The following is a 23,361-nucleotide window of genomic DNA, read 5'->3' as shown; positions in this document are numbered from 1 at the left end:
AGGTCAGATAATATGCTGAGATGTGTAGTTGTAAGGTAATGCTTCAAATAGTGAGAAAAATTATTCAAGGGCTGCTTAAAAAAGAGGATTTTTTAAGCTTAGTGTCAGCTCAAATGCCAAAAGTGAGAGTAATCTACCACAGCTTTAAATCTAAGGGTTTACGACCCCTCCATGATATCAGTGCTAATGTTGATCTGTTCAGTAAGGGTTTGTTCTCTTGACTAGACTGGTCATAAATTCAAAGTTCTAGTGAGCAGGGGGTGTTGAATTCTCATTTGGATGCTGTACTAAAAGTTCACCCATTTTGTGTAAGATTTAATCAGCCCCCAGCAGCCCCAGCTTTGACTGCAGGCAAAGATCAGCTCTGAATTACACAGGACTGTTGTATTTTCAGACTCAGGTAAACTTTTGGCCACTCACATGGCAGTGACTAATCACAGAACCTCAGGATGGTTTGCCTTGGGAGGGACCCTGAAGATCATCTCATTCCCATGGGAAGAGACACCTTCCACTACCCCAGGTTGCTCCAAACCCCACCCAGCCTGGGGTGAGGTTAATAACAAAACTCTATAACATTTCTTGAAGAGACCCTGAGGTTGAGCCTGAGGCCCATGAGTCTGGTGTAGGGAAAATACCCTGGCAATGTAGGAAATGGTACCCTGGCTGTTACCACTTCTCTACTTTCTTCCTCTTCCTTTATTCCTACATGCTGTGTCTCTCTTCTTTTTTTTACAGCACTTGGGGCAAAATATTGTTTTGCAAGGCATTTGTATGGAATTACAAAAATGGAGGCACATTCTAAGGGAGATCCACAACAGCTAAAGGAATTAAAATAAAAATAGAGCTGTACAGGTTGCAAAATGACAGAGTTCAGTGTAAAAATGTAATTACTTTTTTTTCTTTTCCTGCAGAAAAGAGGCTCCAGACATTCCTTATAATTTAACTGTGACTGACAGTAGGAATAAGACAGACACAGTAAATTATGTCTCTGATACTTTATCAAACCTGTATGGCTGGATGGCTCTTCTCTTGGATAAAGAGACTTACACATTGACATTTGGCAGCCCTTTGGTCAGCAAACAGCTCCAGGTAACACGGGGAGGTTTTATAATTTCAGAATTATAGCTGGAAGAGATAATCACTCTTTCATCTCTTTGGATGAACAGAGAGAAAAAAATTAGAGTTAAGTGCACTGAGAAAGTCTCTCTGTATTTATAGGCTTAGATAAGATGACTGATAAGCTATCTCTTATCTCTTAGATAAGCTCTCAATAGTCACCTGGAGCAGCAAGGTCATGGAATCATGGAATGGCTTGGGTTGGAATGGACCTTAAAGCTCATCCAGTTCCAACCCCTGCCATGGGCAGGGACATCTTCCACTAGACCAGGTTGCTCCAAGCCCCATCCCACCTTGGACACTTGATGATTTTGATATTTTAAGTAAAAGTTCAGTGTGGTGCTTAGGAACCAAAACTATTTTTACTGCCTTAAGTCATGTTGAAGCACAGTTTTCAGAAGACATTGTTCATCCTCACCTTTCAAATGTGATGAGGGGAGTTGACTTTTTCTGCATTTACCATCACATCCTGCTTAGTTTTACATCTCTTTTCATGTTTTCATGAGGAGCACCATCCTTTTTACCCCTTTATGCTGCACTCCACAGAGCTCTAACCACAGACTTAGACATGTTTCTTTTGGTTCCCTCTTCTCCAGTATTCAGTGACATTTAGCAACTTCAAGGCTGGAAATTACCTGCTGATGGAACACAAGGATCTTCCTGCCCATCTTGAGGCTGTGGTGTCCTGTGGGACAAGGAGGGGACAGCCACTCCCATTGCTCCCTTCCTACGAGCACCACAGGAGCTGTGATTGGCATCTTGACAGAAAACTGGGGAAGTTCACCTATTTGGGTAAGTGCAGTGCAATCTACATTTGTGATCAAGAATGGTGACAGAGCTGATGTCTCTTTAACCCATCCCTAACTGATCTATCTGATGTCTAACCTAGCAACAAAAGGAATGTGCCATAAATAGTGGGAGATGTGACATCAGTTGTATGTGAATTGGTTTTTTTTGGAGTGGTAAAGGCATTAAATTCCACTAATGACCTCTGTTGGCATCTGATCCTATAGCACAGGTATCATTAATAAATCATGGTCATCTTGCTAGGGTCAGCCCACTGAAGGCAATAAGATTACTGGGAGAGAATTTTTCCTAGGCCTGGAAACTTCCAAAGACATCTTAGACCTTTCCAATGGGACTTTGTGTATGGGATCATAGAGTGTGAAGTTCTTTTATTATTTTTTTTTTGGGAAATGGACATTTTCCATAATTCCCATTCTCAAGAAAATAATTTTATAAATGTCTAAGCTCTCTATGTCAAAAAAAGGTAATGTTTGTTGCCTTATTAATAGCAGCAGAACTAAGAATCACAAATATATTTTGGTGTCTTTTGAGAAGATTAAATTCTCCTTCATGACTCTTACTGGGAAAGTAAAGATGATGATTCTCATTATAACAGATGATTTTTCACTCTCCTGTTCCATTAAATTTAATACATTTCCCTTGATTTTGAACTACTGAGATGGCATGCAAATGGATTTCTCATGTGGGATCCCTTTAGAACAGTCATTGTGACAGTGGAGAATAAAACACACCTGGAACGAGGGCAGGAAATCCACTGAGCTTGGTCTGACAACAGTGAAAATCAGCCAGTGTGGAAAATCACATTTGTGGAGAAGTGAGGAAGGCCAAACCTTTGCTTGAGTCTGAGGATCACCCTTGCAGTGTCCACCTCTGGTCCTTCAGCAACTGCCATAGCACAGCTGGTGTTTGACATTTTAGCCCTAAAAATGGGCTGGATGCACCCAGGCTTCAAATTATAAAAGATCCCTGTGCTTGCTAAATCCCAAACTGTGCCAGTCACCATCTGGGAGTTTGCCTGGTCTAGGCCAAAGCTGTGCCAGGAATTTGGCCAGTATTACAACCATGTAGATTATTTGGGTTCTGGTCTTAGCTCTGTGCCCTGTGCCTGTTTAGATACAGTTCAGGTGTAGATTGGCTACTATAAATTTAGCAGCTGTGTCTAAGTCTGGCCAGAGATCAAGTCAAGTATTTACTGAAAGAAGAAAAATGTTATTTATCTGTACTAACAGCGTAAATTTTTTCCTTCAAATATAAAAGACGTCTGCATTTCAGTTTGCATATCCTGAATTGCACTGTCAGAGCAGCATGGGAAAGCTCAGAGGATGGCATCTGTAGCTTGGCCTCTGCTGTTGAAAATAGAGGAGATGACAGTCTTGGGAAGGCTGGGAGAAAAGTGGTCTGGCTGGCATATGTCACTCTTCCATCACAGATACTTTCTTGTCCTTCTCTTGCCTTACTTTCATCTTGATTTTTATTACATGAAGAGCTTGTGGTGGTTCCTCATTATAATAGAGAGAGAAACAATCATCCAAAGTGCAGAAGGGGAAATTTATGACAACACCTAACATGTATAATTAATGCTGTGAACATTTTCTGCGAGGACTTTTGTAGGAGTGAGATCAATAATTCAGTGTCAGGTACCTAATATCTATGCTGTCAGTGTAGGGCAAAAGTTTGAAACAAAGCAAGCAGATTCCTGGCCCTTGTGTGGGATTTAATTCCTCTCCTTCTTTCCACTGTGCAGGCTGAGAGGGTGAGGATAATTAGCCAGCAGAGCAGATTCATGGCATGTGGTGGACTTTCCATCACTCAGGGTCCTTAGAAGATGCTTGGCCGTCTTTTCAGAGAAATATGCTCCAGCTCTGTGAGAAGCTATTAGAAACCTCATGAGGCGAGATTCATGCTCCATAGGAGGTCAGAGAAAGCTGCCACAATAGTCCCTTCTGGCCTTGAAACCCCAGCAGTCCACTCACACACTCTGGGAGGACAAGGCTAGAAGGTCTGGCCTTCAGAACATCATCCTGCCTAACTCTGCAAGTTGGCTCTTTTAGCGTTTGTATATGTTTATTTTAAAATATTTTATTTACATTTTACTATATGAAATAATTAGTCAACTAATTAATCCAGTTTACAAGCTTTGTCGGATTCTTCAGCTGTCAGTCATGCCCGAGCCCAGGGCCGGCATCGAGTCTTGGCTCCCTGCTCCATCAGGCTTGGTCTCCATGGCTACAGGCTGCATCTGCTGACACCCCACTCTCTATTTACTGCTTAATTAAGAATTTCACGCTCAGCCCTTATCTGCTGCTAAGAACAAGAACACACTGTTAAGAAACTCCAAATTTAGGCTTCTGCACAAGGAAAGCCTTTCTTGTTGTCCTGACTGCGTGGAGCCTCTTTAACTACCCTCTCGGCAACGGCGCTGCCACCCTTCAATCAAAAATCATTAAATGGGGCAGAGATAATGAGCATGTAGCATATCAAAAGGAGGATGTTTGCTCGGGCTAAGGAGGAAAAGCTGTAAGGGCCTATAAGCAGCCGCCACTTCAAAGGGAGAAGGGGCTGATAAAGAGTCATTTGTTCCTGTTTGACTTATGTAAAAGGTCTGGTATGTCGCAGCCCCGTCTAGCAGACGCGGGTCCCCCCTCTCCAGGCTCGTGTGTCAGCGCTCGGGCAGCTGGGCGCAAACAGCATCAGCCCGAGCATAAAATCACCCGACTCCGCCAACACAATGGGCACTTGTAGGGGGTGGCGGAGGGAGGGCCGGGGGACAATGGCCAGACAATTATTGCAGCTGCTCGGGAGGGCCATCATTCTTCCTGCCCAGAGTCGGCGGCTCTCGCGGGGCGGAGGGGAGAGCTCCAGCCTATTAGTCATCCTCCCACTTTTGGAAGCGCTTCGGTGGGGTTTCGACAGCTGCTGGTGTTACCACCTCTTTGCAATAATTGTACATTCTGGCAGGGGTCAACTCACTTTTGACCCTCTGCTTTTGTGCCCCTCAGAAAGCCTTTTAGGGCAAACTGTGGGGAAGTGGCAGGGGTGCATTACACCCAGAATTAACGTGGGTAAATACGGATCAGATGCCAGCTCGTTAATGAGCAGGCTCCTGAATTCACACAGCCTTTTACTCAGGCCTGCATGGGGGAGAAAATGGGGAGAAGGGGAAGGGAAAACCCCGTGACTGAGAAGATATTGTTATTCAAACGAAGCTGGCAGCTGAATGAAGCCACCTTGGCCTGAAGTTTGGGCTCAGGCTTTCTCAGTGCCCTCTTCCATCTGAAATTGCCTGGCGTCATGCAAGTGTTTGTTTATCTTTGGGGAGAGAGAAAAAAAAAAAAAAAAAGGTCTGTCTAACACAAAAGGCAAGAAAATAGACCGTATGGAGGGGATTAAAGGAGTTAAGTTGCGCTGATGGTTGGAGTCTTGTAAATTAGGCTTGGGAGCAGGAGAATGCAGGGGGTGCTGAATGGGGAGAAATAATTGTCATGGAGAATGTTTCTGTTATATGGGCAATGATCCTATTAACAAAGGAAGTCACTGCTACCTACATACATCAAACTGTTCAACCAGCCTCTAAGCCACTTTAAAAATCACCTTTTCAGACCATTTTAAGGGAATCTGCATGGAAGGACAGGTAACCCCATGCCCCTTCTGCATGCTGTGTGAAGAGGACGTTTAGGAAGTCTGAAGCATCCCGTGCCAGTCGTTTCTACATCACCAGCTCTGCTCTGACATGATTCATGGCATCACCCTGATTTCCTCTGAGGCACCCTATGTGCTAAGAGAAGTGATCCTCAAAGGTCACTGTGGGCCTGCAACTGTGGTGTGACTGAAACACTCATGGGCTGTGGCTCAACCACATTTCAGGGGAGTGAAACATGATACAGCCATGCTGAATAAAAAAAACAACTCCACTTATTGTAACAAGGGTGGTGGAAAGAAACATCCCACTGGGACATCTGGGATACTTTTTTAAGGAGAAATATCCTTTGTAAATTGCAATAATAAGATTCTGAACTGAAGTCTGCTACAAATTTCAGCATATGGTGGCACAGTGTGGTACTGCTCCTTGGTTAAGGTCTCTGGGCAATACTGGAACTTGCTAAAAACCAGAGAGATGTTGTTTCCCTTTAGTTCACTTCTGAAATGTTTAAACCATTTTCTTTTGGAATGAAACAAAGTGCTGGCTTCCTTCACATCCAGATTTCTCTTGGCTTTTTTTATTTTTTTTTTTCCTAAAATTGAAGTGCTGGACAGAAACATTATTGAAAACATCACTGAAAGGATTATCAAACTTTTTATTTATCCCAAATACATTTTTCAGTAGACACAACTTTTATGGAGATGGGTCATCCTGCTGACTTTGCTCAGGCTGCTCATGTGTGAGTTGTTAAGAGGGCCTGAGGCTCACCCTCGCATTACTGCTGTGTCAGAAGCAGGTTTACAATTTCCATGGTTCTTAAAAAAAATAATTTGATTATACTTATTGTCTTTTCTAGATTCCTAGAGAATGATCTCACTTCCATTAGGCTCTGTGGGTTTCTGTAATTGCTTTGTATAAGAGGAAAAACACTCTTAAGAAAGTTTGTTTCTAATATTAAAATACAGAAAATAAATAAACACAGATATTTTCTGCAGCCCTATTGCTTGGGGGTAGAGGAGAATCCTAGGTGAAAGACATGAAGAATGGAGTTAATTCTTTGCAGAGGACTGATTGTACAGGGATGAGTCTTTTCCTCCTGCCAGATAGAACTCGCTCATATCAGTTGTTTCAGAGGGCCAGTTGACCAGATGTGGGCTGCTCAGTGACCTCCATGAAATGAAAGTCAGTTCTTTGCAAAGAGGGGTCCCTTGTAATCGTTGAATCATAAAATTATTTACATTGGAAAAGACATTCAAGGTCCCCAGGTCCAACCTGTGACCCATCCCCACCTTGTCACCCAGAACAGAGCACTGAGTGCCACATCCAGTAATTTTTTTAATGGTTCCAGGCATAGTGACTGTACCAACTTCCTGGGCAGTCTGTAGCAATGCTTCACCACCCTTTCCAAAAAAGAAATTCCTCCTGATGTCCAACCTGAACCGCCCCTGGTGCCACTGGAGGCCATTTCCTCTTGTCCTGGTGTTAATTATTTGGGAGAAGAGACCAATACCCTCCTGGCTAGGACCTCATTTCAGGGAGCTGCAGAGAGCAATAAGATCCTGCCTGGGACTCTTTTTCTCCAGGCTGAGACCCCTCCTGCCCCATTCCCTCAGTTGCTCAATTTTAATAGACAAAAAGAGATAAAACAACCTTCTCCTGGTGGGTGAGGTCCCATCCTTCTGGCATGGAAGCAGAGAAACCAGAGAGTGCAGCAGTTACAGAAATAAGATGATTCCCTTATAATGCATGTCATTAATGCCCTTATAATCCTGTTAGGGTTGATTTTTTGATTATGCAATGTCTACAGGAGGAATTTAATATATGTATATATATATAAATAAAATTGTATCTATCCATTTATATGTATATAAAATGGGTCTTTACACCACTTCTCCCTACTTCATTGTCCTCATTATATCATACTTCTGGGTATCTCCTGCAGAAGATCCTCTCAGGGGATGACAAAGCACCCACTCCCAGGTTCTCCAGTTTCTAGAGGTGTGTCTCACTGTGTTGTTGATTGTGCTGTCTAAAAAGTTTTGATTTCCTGGTGATGGATGTTAGCCCAATTGATGTTAAATAGCGTGGAGCTGCTTGTTATTTGTAAGTCAGGCTATTGGAGCCATTTATCCTAGTTTCAGCCCTTCCTAATATCCACAGGCAAAATTCCGAGTCACTGCAAAGCTGATAAAAGACTGAGTTGCTCCTCCTTCATGTTCACTCAAGGAGCCCTGAACCAGGAAAAGTTACCAGCAGTATCATCCAGAAGGCCTATATTTATGATTCACAGCCCAAACATCCAGGAGGAGCTGTAATAAGGCAGAAAATTGATGAGCCTTATAAAGGGTTTATACAACTAAACCCTGGAGCCTTATAACTACATTTTGCCAAGAGTCACCTTAATTCAATGTTTACTAATGATGTCCTTCATCTGTAGTGCCTGTGTCTCTTCCTGTCCTGTGAAACCCAGTGACAACGTACTCAGCAGCAAAACACAGCCACCAGAAGGACAATGTCACTGTAGACTTGATAAATCCCAAGGCCTTTATCTTTCTGGATCAGTTTTTAGGAGTTTTTGTGGTAAAAACCAACAAAACACTGCTGATTCACAACCTTTGCACTTCACACCCCATCAGTATGAATAATTGTTCAAGTTACAAGGATGTGGAGAGTTCTGGGGAGAATTCTGTCCCTGATTCTTATGGTCATGTCAAGGGTATAAACAACTTATAATGGTTTGAATAGTCATGATTCCTGGTGGGATGACACTTCAAATATGAGAAGCTTTTATTATTGTCCTGATTCTGGACAGGGCAATGATAAAAGTCTGTACTGAATTAAGACTTAATGGTTCCTTACTTCACTATGTAAAGGGATTGAACCCTGTTATGAGGTCTATATTGATCAAGTTTTATGTTCCCTCAGGATTTAATTAGAACAGCATTTCTCTGAAAAATACAAACATCATTAATTAGATTATTTCACTCAAGTGCCCGAAAAAGTAAGCAAGAAAACCCCACAAAAACCCACCAAACCTCACAAAACATATTTAGGTGAAAAAGGCTAGTGTCAGGGCTTGGTTGTCTTGTTTTTTCTAAGCCTGTTTTATCAGCTTTGGCAACTGTTTTGCGCTGTGTGGGAAGGAAAAACACCATAACTATAAAAGTACACATAAATGTGTTGTCTGAAAGCCACAAGAGCTGTGTCAGAGACAATAAATTAGCAGTTTCAAGTCATTTTTTTTCCCCTCAAATGTTCACTTTGTGGCCACTCAAGGCATGCTGCTGTTCAGTGTGAGCTCTGTGTGATGGTTTGGGGCAGACTGACTTGACTGATACATGGATCAGATCCCAGCTACCATTGGGAGAGAAGGTGTCACTGAAGAGCAGGGCTGAGGCACCTGATTACTAATTAATCAGACATGAGGAAAAACCTCATGGAATCAGTTTCTATTTAATTATGGAAGCCTCATTTGGCATAGGAGCATATGCTGCTAACTCAATCGAGTGCTTTCAACTGACATCAAATAGTAATTATCAGAAAGAATCAAGTTTTTTGATTATTCATACTAATTTATTGAACACTTAAAATTAATGAACCTCAGTTATTTTAAATTTGCTCAGTTGCACTGGGAGAAAAGGAGGGAGGTAGGGAAGGACGTGTTTCTCAATTTAAAAGTACAGACTTGTTTAAAGATAAAATAAGTAAATTACAATATGGCATGAAATCCCATCGGAGGGTTGATGCACAGAGAAGAAAGTTCCAGGCATGTTCTGGAACTGAGGAAAGTGTTGACAATGGCTTCATTGATGCAATTCTTCTACCCCCAAAAAAATCTTCCAACAACACTTTAGGGTCACCATAAGGGGCTGGGCAGAGGACAGGAGATTTATTTGTTTGTCAGAGTGTTTCTATTTTAACCTACAGTTGTTCCAGTCTGGTGACTGAAAGGAAGTGCCTTTATATGCCACTGGAGATGAAGAGGAGGTGGGATTTTAGCTGGGTCTGAAGCAGCTTTCTCCTGCTCCTCTTTGATTTGCATTATTCTGGCCCTTCTCCTCCTGACAATACACGGGCACAAAGGTTACCACTGTGATAATTGCTGCTGACCCCTTTTCACAGCAGAGAACACAGGGTCCCTGTCTCCAGTCTATAAAGTCTGACTAATTAAAGCATCTCTTTCAGATACCAGATTTTGGGAGCAAAAAAAAAAAAAGAAAAAGTCAAAAAAAAAAATCAAAACTGAACTAGAAAACAAAAGCTGTATTTTGCTGTTTGAGCCAGTTAATACATTATGCATTCAATGGTGTGATATTGCTTGTGTGAGTGGAACTGCTGTGGATTTATAGTGGGATAAATGAGATTCGAGTTCCAGCCTAGAATTTCTGATTGTTGAATGTTTTCTTTTTAGCTGTTTCTAATGAGTTGTCTTGAGACCTTCTGTATCTGTAAATTAAAATGTGTTTGTTTAATCCTTTCTCAAAGTGCGAAAAAAAGGACAAAAAAATGCTTGGAAAACATGTATAGTTGCTCTTAAAGAAAATGTTTTTGTAAGAAACGTACAATGTTGTCAGGAATTCATGTGTGGAAATTGATTTACTAATTTTTTTTTGGTGTTAATTTGAAAAGCTTTGTTGTAACTCCCTAAAATTCTCTGTGTTCTCAGTCACAGGAGCTGACTTAATTCAGGTCACACTGAAAGAGAAGGAGAGAGTGGCTTTACCTACCCCAGGTAGGTGAAAGTCTGGGTCAGAAAACGGTGGTGTGGGAATCACACCATTTCTTTTTTATGTTTTTTTCAGGAGTAAATTGCTATTTTTCAGTTCAGTGTTTTGTTCATCTATCAAGCCAACAGAGGCTCTTGGTATTCATTTAGGCATTTCATTGAGCCCTGTCTACCATTGCTCAAGATAAATGTGTGATCCCACAGTATAAAACACTATAAACTTCTGCTGGGAAATACCACAGCAGGACAGAAGGGTCGTGGAGAATGTGAGACTACAGAGTATTTTAGTGCTCCATAATCTGATATTACTGCTCAGTTTCATGTTGAATCAGACATAAAAATATACCAGAGGCAAGGGAGACCTCCAAATTTTGATATTTTTGGGTATTAACTGCCTTGCTATGCGGTGTATTGACAATAATCACTTATGTGGAAAAAGGACTTTGAGACATTTTGTCAGGGTGTTTCTCCCAGAACAAACAAGTGATTGGAGAGAGAGACACAAACTTAAGGAACTCAGGTTTAATTTCTGTGTTTCTCTGTGCTGACAACATGACTGAGCTGGGTCTAGCCCCCAAAACCTAGGCAGGTGCTTGCTTCCATAATTTCCATCCCCAAAGAAGCTTTCCTCAAGAAAAAAATACCAGAACTCCCTTTACAGTGGAAGGACAGAAGTAGGTGCTTGCAGAGGCCTCCAGAGGGAGGCCCTGCCTGCATTAGTCTAGGATTTACTAAACTTAGTGTGCAGGATTTTCCCTTGAAGGCTTCCCTTCTTCTCCTGTGGCAGAACAAACTTAGGGGTAATTCATTTATGGAGCCTGGCTCGTTAGCTCTATAAAATACGAGTGCAAGTCAAGCACCTGCATTTTGTAAACTGAGAATTTTTCAATATTTTCCTAAAGCTCAGGAGTTTTCTTTTGGATTGACGTGAAACAGAAAATTTTGAAGTAGGACCAGGAGTTTCCATGTGTCTCAGTCAAGCTGTTTTTCCAAGGCAGGCCTCGGTCACCCCTTGGAATGGGAAAATTTATTTTCTGGGTGTTAACAAGCCTGTAAGAGTTGATCACTAATTATTTAAATTTTTCATACTTTGGGAAAGTATGGAAATTCCCATGTCCTGGGAATTCAATCAAGCAGTTTTCTTTAAGCATGGAAAATAACAAAGAAAAGTTAGTGTTGCTTCAACAGTGGCAAAAGGAGGATGCTAACATCACAGATGCTTGACTATCAAAGAAATGGTAATTTTTCCAGCTAAAAATGATAATTCTGTCTTCATTTATCCTGTTTTGCAGTTCCTTCTGGTGCTGTCTTGAAATGGTCACTCCCAGAGACGTGGAATGGTGTGGGAAAAGGCTGGGCTGGATCCAATGGCAACATCCCAGGCCCGGGGGAAGATGTCATCATCTTGCCAAGTACGTGGGGAAGGAAAGGTGTTTAATTTCTGTGAGGGTGCTGGGCTCTGCCTACCCTGGGGTTTATGTTTGTGTTCCAATATGGGCTCCTTGGCACTGGTGGCCATTCCAATGTGTGCAGGACCCCACACTTGTTCCTTGTCACACAGACTGTGGTACAAAAATGTAGTTTTTGGAAGAGAATGATAATTTTCCATTTTCACATACACACAAACACAAGCACTTATACTGACTTTAGAGCTGAAATGTGTACAGGGCCCTTAATTCAGAAGAGAATTTGTAAGACCCAGAGCCACAGCTCACAAAGAGATCATCTCTTGGCCCATCTCTCTCTGTGTTTTGAGAAAAGATCACATTTTACATTTATGCACATGCACCTGCCATTTTATTTTCCTGTTGTAATTCCCACTTATCAATGGTAGTCTCTCAAACCCTTTGCCATGGATGCCTCCTAGACTTTTTAGCTTAGACTTGTATTTCAGCTTGAGTTACATTTAAATCCCTGCTCATCTTACAACATTACTGCATGAAAACTGGATTTTACTAAATATATTAGGGAATTTGCAATAAAATCTGGAGAATAAACTTGTGATAACCATTTTATACAAGAGCTAACCCTGCTTGGACCCTGAAGTTGGACTACATGAGCTCCTGAGGTTCTTTCCAGATACAATTACTGAATGAGCCAATGAATATTGTTTGGCATGTCCCTGAAATATTCTAGAACCTGATGTTGTCTCTTTCTCATTTATTTGAAACCAGTTAAGTCTCTCTACCTACCACAGCTCCACTTCTGGAAATGTGGATAACAGTGCCTCATGTCTATTCCTCTCCCACCTGGTTTTGGTTTACAGAAGAAATATTTGTGTTGGTATTTGGGAGTGGAGCATCAGTCATGGTTAGATCTTCTCTTGCCTGTGTCATTCAAGATTATAAATGTAGATATAGAGGATATAGATATATGGATATGGATAGATATAGATATAGATATAGATATAGATATAGATATAGATATAGATATAGATATAGATATAGATATAGATATAGATATAATTTCAGGTTATGTTAAGAGTTATGATCCACCTCCAGTATATATTTAGATTTAATCTTCAATTTTCTGATAAATAAAAAAACCAAAAACCCACAACATTGTACTTTAAAAAATATTACTTTTCTTCAGTTTTGGAGGGAACTAACATTGAGATGAAGAGTAGATAAGGTTGGAGTTCAGGGAGAATTTGCTCATGGAAAATGTGGTCAGGCAGTGAAAGGGGCTGCCCAGGGAGGTTTGGAGTCCCCATCCCTGGAGGTGTCCCAGGAAGGTCTGGACGTGGCACTCAGAGCTCTGGGCTGGGGACAAGGTGGGGATCGGGCACAGGTTGGACTCGATGGTCTTGGAGGTCTTTTCCAGCCTTAATGATTCTGTAATTCTGTGATAACTGGTTCACCAATATCAGCCCATGACTGCCATAAGACCAGAACATTCCAGTCTTCACCATCATGTGTCAGATGCAGGTGTGAAGAGACACAGATTTACACAGAAGCAGAGAATAACAAATGAATAAATAAAAAGATTTGGCTGAGGGTTTGGAGTTCTGTCATTTAGATCAGATCAAGAGAAGGAGATGAAGGATGAGTTTGTGATGCATGATGAATAAAACTCTGTGTTTCCTGCAAAGGTGAGGAGCTGGAGCAAGCTCAGAGAAGGTCAATGATGCTGGGGAAGGGTCTGGATCATAATCTGGGACACACAGTGGGATTCTTGGGGCTGTTCTGTGCAGGGCCAGGAGATGAACTTAGTGATCCTTGTGAGTCCCTTCCAACCCAGGTTATTCCATGATTTTATTAAAAAAACTCTCTGCACTCCCATTGCCAGAGTAAATGTTGATTGATGTACAGACACTATTCTTCTCTCCAGTGCCTTTCTGGAATCCTCCTTTGATTTTATTCTGAAAACACAAACATGAACACAAACACAAGCTGTCTATCACACCATCTATTTTGCTTCATCTCTGCCTTTTCTGGTCATCCTCTCTCTATTTTATTTTTGATCTCCCTCTTCATTCCTGCTGGTTTGGAGGTGTTGAAACACTGGCATTGGAGTCAATGGAGCGTACAGGGTCTTAAATTAGAGTCATGGTCCTCACCAGGGTGATAAGGAAACTGGATTTGTTGCTGAAATAAATGCATTTAAAATGAAGTTAGTCAGGATGAATTTTGTGTCCGTTTCACATGCTTTGAAACACTGCCACAAGTGTTTGAGTCTCCAGTTCAAAGAAAGCCTGCCCCTTGCTTGAATCCAAAATCTAAAATTAAATCAACAATTTTAAAATTTATGTTTAATTGTGGCATTTTATGAATGTTTCTCTTCCCATTTCCACTGGCTTGTGCAGACCCTGCTAAACTCAGAGTGACTCCAGATGGCTTCAAAAAAGTGAGAATTTGTTATCATGAGAACAAATATTCTACAAACCACCCAAACTTTGTGCTGCTGTGCACACCAAAATAAGTTTTTGTGATTCACTCCTGGCAAGATGCAGCTGTGTCTTACTCTTTGCTGTCTTCTGGTTACTTAAAATTCTCTTCTGGGAGCCATCCACAATGATTTTCTGGTTGAAAGCCAAGACATGAGCCTGCTTCTGGTATGCTGTGTATGACTGGCTTAGTCCTTTTAGCCCCCAAAGAACAGTTTTAGAGTTGTAAAAGCAAGTGAGAGATGCCCAGTGCTCATTTCTAGTGTGAAGTGCAGGGAAAGGCTTTGGTCTGACACTGCTGAAATCCTTGACTGAATGTGGATTCCTTGAGTTCACCAGAGAACTGGGGCACTGACTAAATTTAGCTATTGAAGGCTTCAATTTGCTTATTTAACAAAATAAGCAGAATTGCAACATTAGGGCTACCTCATGGGCTGGTCTCAGGAAGGTTTGAAAGGGTAGAAAATGCCTCTGTTAGCAAAATATACATATTAGAAACGAGTTTTTTGTGTTCTTGCTTGGTGTCTGGCATCTAGAGATTTGCTTGAATGTTGGGGTTGTGTACTAAATACTTTCCTTTTTTGCCCTGTTTGATGTGACAGACTTAGTACAAGGATGACTTTCACTGGCAATAAAGGTGGGTTCTTCATGTAAAAGTGACTTTTAGTGTTGGTGTGCTGCTACAATTCCCAGCAGTGTCTGTCTCCCCAGTGGATATGAGTCTTCTTCAGCCTGATCTGGAAATCCTCAGCTCAGGCTGCCACAGCTTGTGCTTTTATCCCTGGAGGTTCATCCTCCAGAGCCACAGCCATCCCACAAGGACCTCTCACGTGCAGCAGGCTTCAGCAGACACAGCACCTTGGAAAGCAAGCTGGAGGAGTTTAGTCATGCCATTCCAGCAGCCAGCAGTGGCATTAGCTTCCCAAAGCCCTGGGATTTTCAGGGCTTTGGTTTATGGTTTTTAGTGTGACACACTCCTGATGCACAGTGCTCTGGGTGGAAGAAGAATGTGTTATAATTCCAAGCAAAGGAATGCTGTTTTGAAGGGTATTGATATGATATCATGTAGCCTCTGGCAATTTCTATCTTCCTTTTTTTTTTTTTTCTCTCTCTCCAGTGGTGGAATTCACTCTGTTCTTCATTTTCTGATTTTGATTTTCTTTGAAGTTTTACTGTTTGAAGAGATGAATGCTGGAGTACTGTATCCCATATAATAGCTCCTCTGTTGTGCCTGATTTCCATTCAATGGCATGCTATGGTGTTTTATACAGCAGTGTGGCTGATCAAAGGCATTTTGTGTCATTGCAGGAGTCATTAGTGACTTCTCAGCATTGTACATCTGAACATTAAGACTCTGGCATACCTGTGAGCTTTTTGTCTGAAGAAAGTGTATGTACAATGAAATATTGCCCTGTTTTCAAGCTCAAACTGTGGTTTGCTGAAAGTGGCTTCTTGCCGTTCTATGAATATTTTCATGGTGGGAAAACAGCTCCAGTTTGTCTTTCTCTGAAGGTAAATCCTTTGAGCTCAGTGACCTAAAGTTTATTATTTTAAATGTTAAGTCATATCTCCCTCTATGAGGTAAATGAGTGTATTCTATAAGGAAGTTGCCTTTGAATCTGTTTTCTTTCCTCCTCAAGTGTGGAAAGACTTTTTTTTCCCCTCAAAGGAGTGTTCTGCTGTTTCTACAGAGCAACATTTCACCCTCTGAGGACTTCACACCCCAAGCATCACACCCCAGAGTGTTGTCCTTTTAAAGCGAGGAAACTCTAGGTTTGCAGAGATATCTCTGAGTGGGGGAATTTCTCACTCCTTTGTTTCAAGGCTCACACACATGATGCCACAGTTGCAGAGCAGTCAGCATTTCCTTTATAAAGCCTTTTTTTAGAAAGATGTGCAACTCAGCAAAAAAATCTCTGTTCTAGACTGAAATGTGACATATAAATGGCATGCCTGGGAGCACTGCTTCTTTTCCTTGTAAAAATGTTTCAGCCTGTGTTTGATGAATATACTTATGGCCTTTGTCAACTGCAGTTTTCTGCCACATTCTTGAGCTGTGATTTCACAAACTAGATTCCCCTTCTGTCTGAGAGATACCATTTTAACAACATCTCCCCCCTTATTCTCCTCTCTGTTTCATATCCTCACATCCTGAGCCTTCTCTTCACAGCTCTGCAGGGCATGGGACTGTACCTGTCCTGTAAAGAGATTATAGACACGAGTATCTTCATGCCTGTAAAAATATATTAAGTACTAAGACCATAAGATTTAAGGGGGGAAAAAAATGTGCTTGCTCCCTAAAGACTTACTTCATCTGAATCCTGTGACAATTTTGCATGCTTGAAAGATGTTTCAGCCCAAGGATGCAGGGAATTTGTTTTGGGATGAGGGGTTCAGGTTAACCATGGCTTGCTGCTGTACTTGGTGAAGTCCTTGAGAAGAGATGCCCTGGACTTTCAGGGTGCTTATGGCCAGAGAGAAAGGATAGAAAGACAGAGGGGAAAAGGAAGAGGTGGGATATTTGACTCACAGGGATAAAAGCAGGAATATGTATTTAGGGATATGTAGGAGACAAACATGACTGTAAGCAGAGCCAGAACTCCAAGCCTGAAAAGAAGAACCTGAAATAAAGTTTTCCTTTCCCTGGAGGTTGTGAAACTTCAGGGTTGAAAAACCAAGGAGTAAAAAGCTAGAAAATGCTACTATAAAAGATAGACTATTAATATTTTCTTTCAGTCCACTTCTGAATGTACTTCATGTACCTGTTTTCACTGAATCATATTGACTGTGCTTCCTGCAAACAGGACTTGGAAATTTTCTCAGACCTGTTTCATAGTTTGAGCCAGCCCCTGATGATATGATTTTTGGCAAAGACTGTCTCAGTGCTACCCATTTCGTGGTCATTTGTGTTCCCATTGTGGTCCCATCCAAAGCAATTGCCAATGTCCACAGACAGAAGTGAAAATGTTAAGTAGTTGAACGACTTCCCAAGACACTTCATGGTTCTTACATTACACACAAAACCAGTTTCAAGTGTCCCATTCTCACCACTCTGTCAAATCCAGCAGAAAAATATGTGTGTTCTTTAATTTCTCCTCTTTTCTATATCTATGCCTTGCAATAAATGCTCATGAGAACAATGAGAGTCACAGAAACTCTCTGTACACAGAAGGTAGGGCTGTCATTATAGTAAAGATTATTTTTTTCTGCAATCTGTTTCTATGAAATCCATTATTAGTTCATATTATCTAACTCCTTCTTAGGGAAACACGTTGGTTTTCCTTCTTCCAGGAGCACCCACTGACTGAGGGATGCACCATACTGTTACTCTTGTCAGTGATGGAAGGGGATGGAGACCACAGTTTCAGGGCCTGAGCTGTTTTCCAGTGCAATCAACTGAGGAGCTCTTAGTGACATCCAAGAGCATTAGATGGGCCCTGAGGGTGGAATTTACCTCTGTGCAGAGGGCTACCCCTAAATGATCCACCATTTACATCCTTGCTCATGTCCTACTTGGAACACTTAAGAGCCATTTTCGAGGTTTCCAGGCTGCAGCTTCAGGAAGCAGCAGTGATGTTGTCATTGAGCTCAAGCCACACCAGTTTCCACTCTCTTCTGAAATATAAAAATATCCTCCTTGCTTTCTCCTTATGGATCTGAGGGAATGGTGCTTTGCCCTGGTCATCGTAAACTGATTTTTAGAGGGGAATATGAGTGCAGACTGGAGGAACACATAGTGGATCTGCCCTTTTCCAGCCAGCTCTTTTCCAGCCTTAACAATTCTGTGGTTCTATGAACTCTGGCTTCCTGCAGGTTGTGTTTGTGTAAGCAAAGCTTTCCTCTTGGATGGTGAGGAAGAGGTGAGTTTTCATAAACTAAACCTGGGAGAGCAAAGCCAAGTTGAAAAGGGAAAAGTGGTGACAGAGAGTCAGTGGAAGTAGTTCATGGTGTGTGGCCACAGTTTGTTACTGTGATCATTGTTGTTGACATGGTGGGGACTTGCAGGCCCTTCTCACCATGACACACCTTGCTTATACTTTTGGATATTTTCCCATTTCCATCAATCCTAGGCTCCCAGAAGGGTTTGTATTTGAAGGGACCTTAAAGCTCATCTTGTTCCAACCTCCTGCCATGGGGCAGGGACATCTTCCACTATCCCAGGTTGCTCCAAGGCCCATCCAACCTGGCCTTGAACACTTCCAGGGATGAGGAATTCTTGTTCTCTTCAAAATAATTCTCTTGTCCTCTTCAATTCCATGGGGCAAAAATGGGAAAGATGGGGAGAGACTATTTACAAAGGGCCTGGAGTGGCAGGACAAGGGCTAATGGCTTCAGACTGAAAAAGGGTAGGTTTGCATGAGATATTAGGAAGAAATTCATCCCTGAGGGGCTGGTGAGGCCCAGGCACAGGGTGCCCAGAGAAGCTGTGACTGCATCTCTGGAAGTGTCCATGGCCAGGCTGGACAGGGCTTGGAGAAATGTGGGATAGTGGAAGGTGTCCCTGCCCATGGCAGGAGGTTGGAACAAGAAGAGGTTTAAGGTCCATTTCAACCCAGGTCATTCCATGATGCTATGAAAACCAATCTGAATAATACAAAAGCTGAGCTGACATTCTTCACCAGCTTGCCACACTTTTTGGCAAGTGGTGCTGTCAGGCTGCCACTGACCTAAATCCTCTGCTTTGTTTCCCAGACAGGACCATCCTGGTGGATGTGGCTCTTCCACCTCTGAGAGGACTCTACATCCTGGGGACCCTTGAATTCCCCAGCAACTCCAGCAACGTCCTGAGCGCAGCCTGTGTCGTGGTGCTGGGGGGTGTGCTGAGAGTGGGTGAGTGAACAGCTCATCTTTGGGATGCCTGGGGTTTATTTCTGCTCTTGATAGGAAAAAAACTCTGGAGAAGGACTTAGTGTCACCATAAACATGCTGTCCAACCTAGTGCCCTGTGGCTATCTGGATATCTGCAGTTTGGGCACCCAGAATCCATGTGAAGCACGATGATTATCCACTGGAGCTAATTACCTATTCCTTTAATAACAATGTGTTACAAATATTGCAATCTGCACCTCACTCCTGGTTTCACTGAGGCAGAGATTTTATCTGATATAAGTGTGGAAGTCCTCCCTACTTCCTGTGGTGTTGCTTTATGAGACAGTAATTCCTCAGGGCAGGATCTGCCCTAGCGTTCAGGCAATGCCTGGTGCCTATGGGTATTAACAGGACACTTTTTGTGACACAGAAATATTTAAAGCCAACATAAACAGAGTCATGGAGAATTCCCTGAATGCCTGGAAATCCTGCTGTGGTATGAAACAGCTGGATTCAGCACACTTGTTCCTCTCATCCCTCTGTACAGATGAGGACCTCAAGAAGGTACCACCTTGCCCCTACTTCCAGCTGCTTCACAGTCCCCAAAGTCACTGGGGCTGTTCCACATTATTTACAGCAGACAGGATTGGTAGTTTTCCACTCTGAAGTAATTACTCACATAATTTCCTTTAAATATCAAGGTTTCTAAAGTCAGGCATTATATTTACTTACAGGAATCCTTAGGACGCTGGAATCACATTGTTGATCATTGCTTGACCTTTCTCAAGATTGGTTTCATGAACTTTAAAAAGAGAATTTGTTTGTGTAATCACCTCCTGAGGAAGTCTGCTTCAATATTTGTTTGTTGTTAATCTCAAGGGACTGTTTAGTTAATATAGTACTGGCCAAAAAAGTTATTTTGCTGTCTTGTGTTTTTCTTTGGAAAAAGAGGTTGGAAAGCTTAATCTGGGAGGTTAAAAGATATATATACTTGAAAGAGTGTCAGTCATTTCTTACTTAGACTCCTTTGCACTTTAAATATGGTTTCATATTGGTTTTAAGAAAAAGCATGTGTTCATTGCTAAAAACACTTATTAAAAAAACATTGAGGCACTTTGCTGCACAAACTCCCCTCCAGCACATCTGTGAGTAGTAATGATGTTAAAAACCAAACAGGTATTGCAGCTGTTGAGTCGCAGTCCAGCGTCTCCTGGAGAGCTGCCCTTGTTTCAGCTGTGAGATGATGGGTGGGTAGAGACTCTGCAAGTTTCCCACATCTCATACTGGCTTCTCTGCCTGCATGTAGAGCTGGGAGTGCCTGTTTTTATCTCCCTTCCCCTTTCTCTTCCCATGTGTTCAAGGCCTTACGGTAACGTCTTGGAGCCCATCTGTCCAACCCTGCCTGCTCCATGCCTGAAGGAAGGGTTTTGAAGCCCATCTGTCTGACTCCACCACACCCTAAAGAAATCCTGACACAAAATAGATAATGAGACAGTTTAGTAAACAGATTTAATAGATGTGGACATCAGCGTTCAGCATTGCCTGAGCAGGATCCCAGGTTGGCATCACGTGAGCCAAATCCCCAGGTCCTGCCTGTTGTGTAATTTCTCCATGCCTTGTTTTCAGCGTAGCAATCTATGGCCACATGCTGTTCCTTCTAATTCTGTGGCCTGGGACAAAGAGTTTCTGATAAAGCTGGAGTATTTTATTCCCTTAAACTCCTAGAGAAAAATTAGTAGTTTAGAAATTAATCTTATTTGGGTTTGATGTCCTCCAGATCACTTGACTTCTCTGCAAAAAAACCCAAAAAACTAAACCCAAGTCAAAAGGTTAAATCATGACCACAAATGCAGGAACGAAATGATGATGGGAAATATGTAACAAAGGAGAAAAATTCAGTGTAAAATTGGAGTTTATCAACCATAACAAGAACCCAATTAATTTTATTGGAACAATAATTTACAAGCAATTTGGGATGAGAAAATAGTGATGGTTGGGAAATCAGAATTTTTGGAATACCCTTGACCATGCAGGGTCAATCATCACTTTTCTCTTTAATGTGTGACCACAATCCATGTGATTTATGATCCCTGGAAGACGTGAGATGATTCAAGAGCCACAAAGAGCTCTGCCAAAACCCTTGGAAAATCCAAAGGAAAATTTGTGGATCTACTCCCACAGGAATTTCTCTGGGTGCTCCTAGCCCTTCAGTGTTGTTGGATCCAGGAAAACTTTCTGATTATTTATACTTTCATAGTCCTACCTCTGAGATAAGGAGTTCCTCTTTTTCACTTTATCCTTCAAAGTCTTTTATTTGACGGCCATGTTTGCAACAGATTTTTAGTAACATCATTTATTTCTCTGCACTATGATACTGAAAAAAATAGCTATTTTTCCAGCTTACAAAAGGAGAGTTTGAGGTTCAGAGAGAAAGCAAAGTGCTAAATATCATTATCACATCTGGGTCAAAACAAGTTAAGAAATTAGGAGTTCAACATCTCACAGCTGTTTTTCCATTCTCAGCTAGGATGATTCTGTTCATTTTAACCCACAAGCATTAAAACTCAGATGATATGTGCAGAAAGTGCCCTGTTCCACAGCTGAACAAAGCCCTCAGCTCCCAATAAAGCTGAAGAAAATGCTGAAGCTCACTTGGCACACATTGATCCGTTGGACTCATCCTGAACTAAACTGCACTCAGCTGCTCTTTGCTGGCAGGCTGCTTTTGCTTTTTATGGTAGATCTCACCAAGTAATTATCCAGATAGGATTTCTCTTTTTAGTTTCAACTTGTCACATTCTTTTCTTCACATATCTCCTGATGGCTGCTTGTCAGTCATGTCACTCATTGGAGGCAAGAAGCCTAAGGTCATCATTAGCTCATGGCTTGATTGTCTGGAGAGGGAACCCCAGACAATTCTAATGCCTTGCTTGTGGTAAGAGCTCTAATGCATTTACTTACCTTCTTTTCCAGGAAAAAAACCCCATACTGACTTGTCAAAGGGTAAATCAGTGTATTTCATTAAATACATGTGTTAGCAGAAAATAAAGGACAATAATTAGGGCACCAGTGAGTTTCACCAATTTACTGTCTTTTCCAGCTTCTCCAGCACCTCTGTTGTATGGGTCCCATCTTTAGCTGTGGGCTGAGTCCCACCCTGCAGTCAAATATCATCCCTGCACAGCTGTCCAGCTTGTGTGAAGAAGGGACTCTATTGGTGTAACAAGATGTATTTTCATTCTGGATCACAGGAAAAAGTTCATTGGACCATTTGAATTCCCTTCAATGAACCCCTCAGCCTCTGTCCATTTGGCTTTTACCCCTTCCAAGCCACTCAGTTTCTTTTAACTGATTGTACCATGCCGGGAAGGGATTTGGTTCACATGCTCAAGACACCCAAATTTAGGTTTAATGTGGACATCAGCACATGAGCTGCTGTTCCAGTAGAGATCTATCCAATATAACCAGTGGAGCCCCTGCAGTCTGTGGGACTGGCTGATACAGGTACCCAGAAAAAATCTACATGAAGAAACCTGAATGTTGGTGTATGATCCTCCCTGGAAACATGGATCAGTTGCCTAATTATAAGGATTTTCTATTGTTCTTGGCACCCTCAGGTGTCTCCCCCTGCCTTCAACTTCTGATTAAAAATCCTGCTCTTCAGTCATTGAACCCTGTGTTGTATTTGCCAGCCTCCAGAGAGGATTTGGAGGGCACTGGGACACTCAGATCCCATCTGACGTGTCTCACCACTTATTCCTCATTCATCCCCCACTTCTGGCTGTTGGTTCCCACTCCACAGCTGTGGAGATGTGGACCTGAGGACTTCTGAAATCTTCTATACATTTGGCAAAAAGAGGCAACCAAGTGAGGTCTCCTTGTTTGGCTGCTTTTCCAGGCTGCTTTCCAGAGTGCAGCCTGAACACCCAAAGGAGGCTCCAGAAGAAGATCCAGCAGTAGGTACTGCCCAGCTGTGTTTTGACCATGAATAAAAGCTCCTCAGACTTTCTGGTGACAATATGGCACAGTTTTCAAAATACCTGGGGTCTAAGAGTCCAAGAAGTTTTGGATTCAGGAAACAGAGATAGAGGAGGTGGTCCCAGTAAGGTACTCATCAAAGTCTGCTTGCCAGGTGAAGGGAGGAGATTTTATCTCAGAGATTTCGTTGCTGTTATATGTAACAGCTGTTGCAGAGTCTTATGTGGTGAAAAAAAGAGAAGGCTAGAAGGGAGGAAACACCCACTATTCTAGGAAAGAATTGTAAGGGTTTTGCTATGGAACAAAACCCAAAACAATACAGCAAAAAATCTGTCAGGAAGAACATCTGGAACAGAACTGAAATATGAAAACAATGGAAAATGCTTTTAATATTCAACA

General features: G+C 42.0%; 1 protein-coding gene across 1 annotated transcript in view; it reads left to right on the top strand.

Moving 5' to 3' along the window:
- The window catches only part of PKHD1 (PKHD1 ciliary IPT domain containing fibrocystin/polyductin), a 245,082-nt gene that overhangs the window by 139,915 nt on the left and 81,806 nt on the right, over positions 1-23,361 (top strand). Inside the window, exons 49-53 of the mRNA XM_033512946.1 lie at positions 912-1,089; positions 1,713-1,908; positions 10,230-10,295; positions 11,582-11,701; positions 18,868-19,005. Of these exons, the coding sequence (XP_033368837.1) occupies positions 912-1,089; positions 1,713-1,908; positions 10,230-10,295; positions 11,582-11,701; positions 18,868-19,005 (698 nt within the window). The remainder of the gene's footprint in view (positions 1-911; positions 1,090-1,712; positions 1,909-10,229; positions 10,296-11,581; positions 11,702-18,867; positions 19,006-23,361) is intronic.

This window comes from Parus major, chromosome 3 (genome assembly GCF_001522545.3).
Source record: "Parus major isolate Abel chromosome 3, Parus_major1.1, whole genome shotgun sequence".
Lineage (NCBI taxonomy): Eukaryota > Metazoa > Chordata > Aves > Passeriformes > Paridae > Parus > Parus major.
The sequence above is the reverse complement of the archived record's forward strand: the minus strand, read 5'-3'. Positions and strand labels throughout refer to the sequence as shown.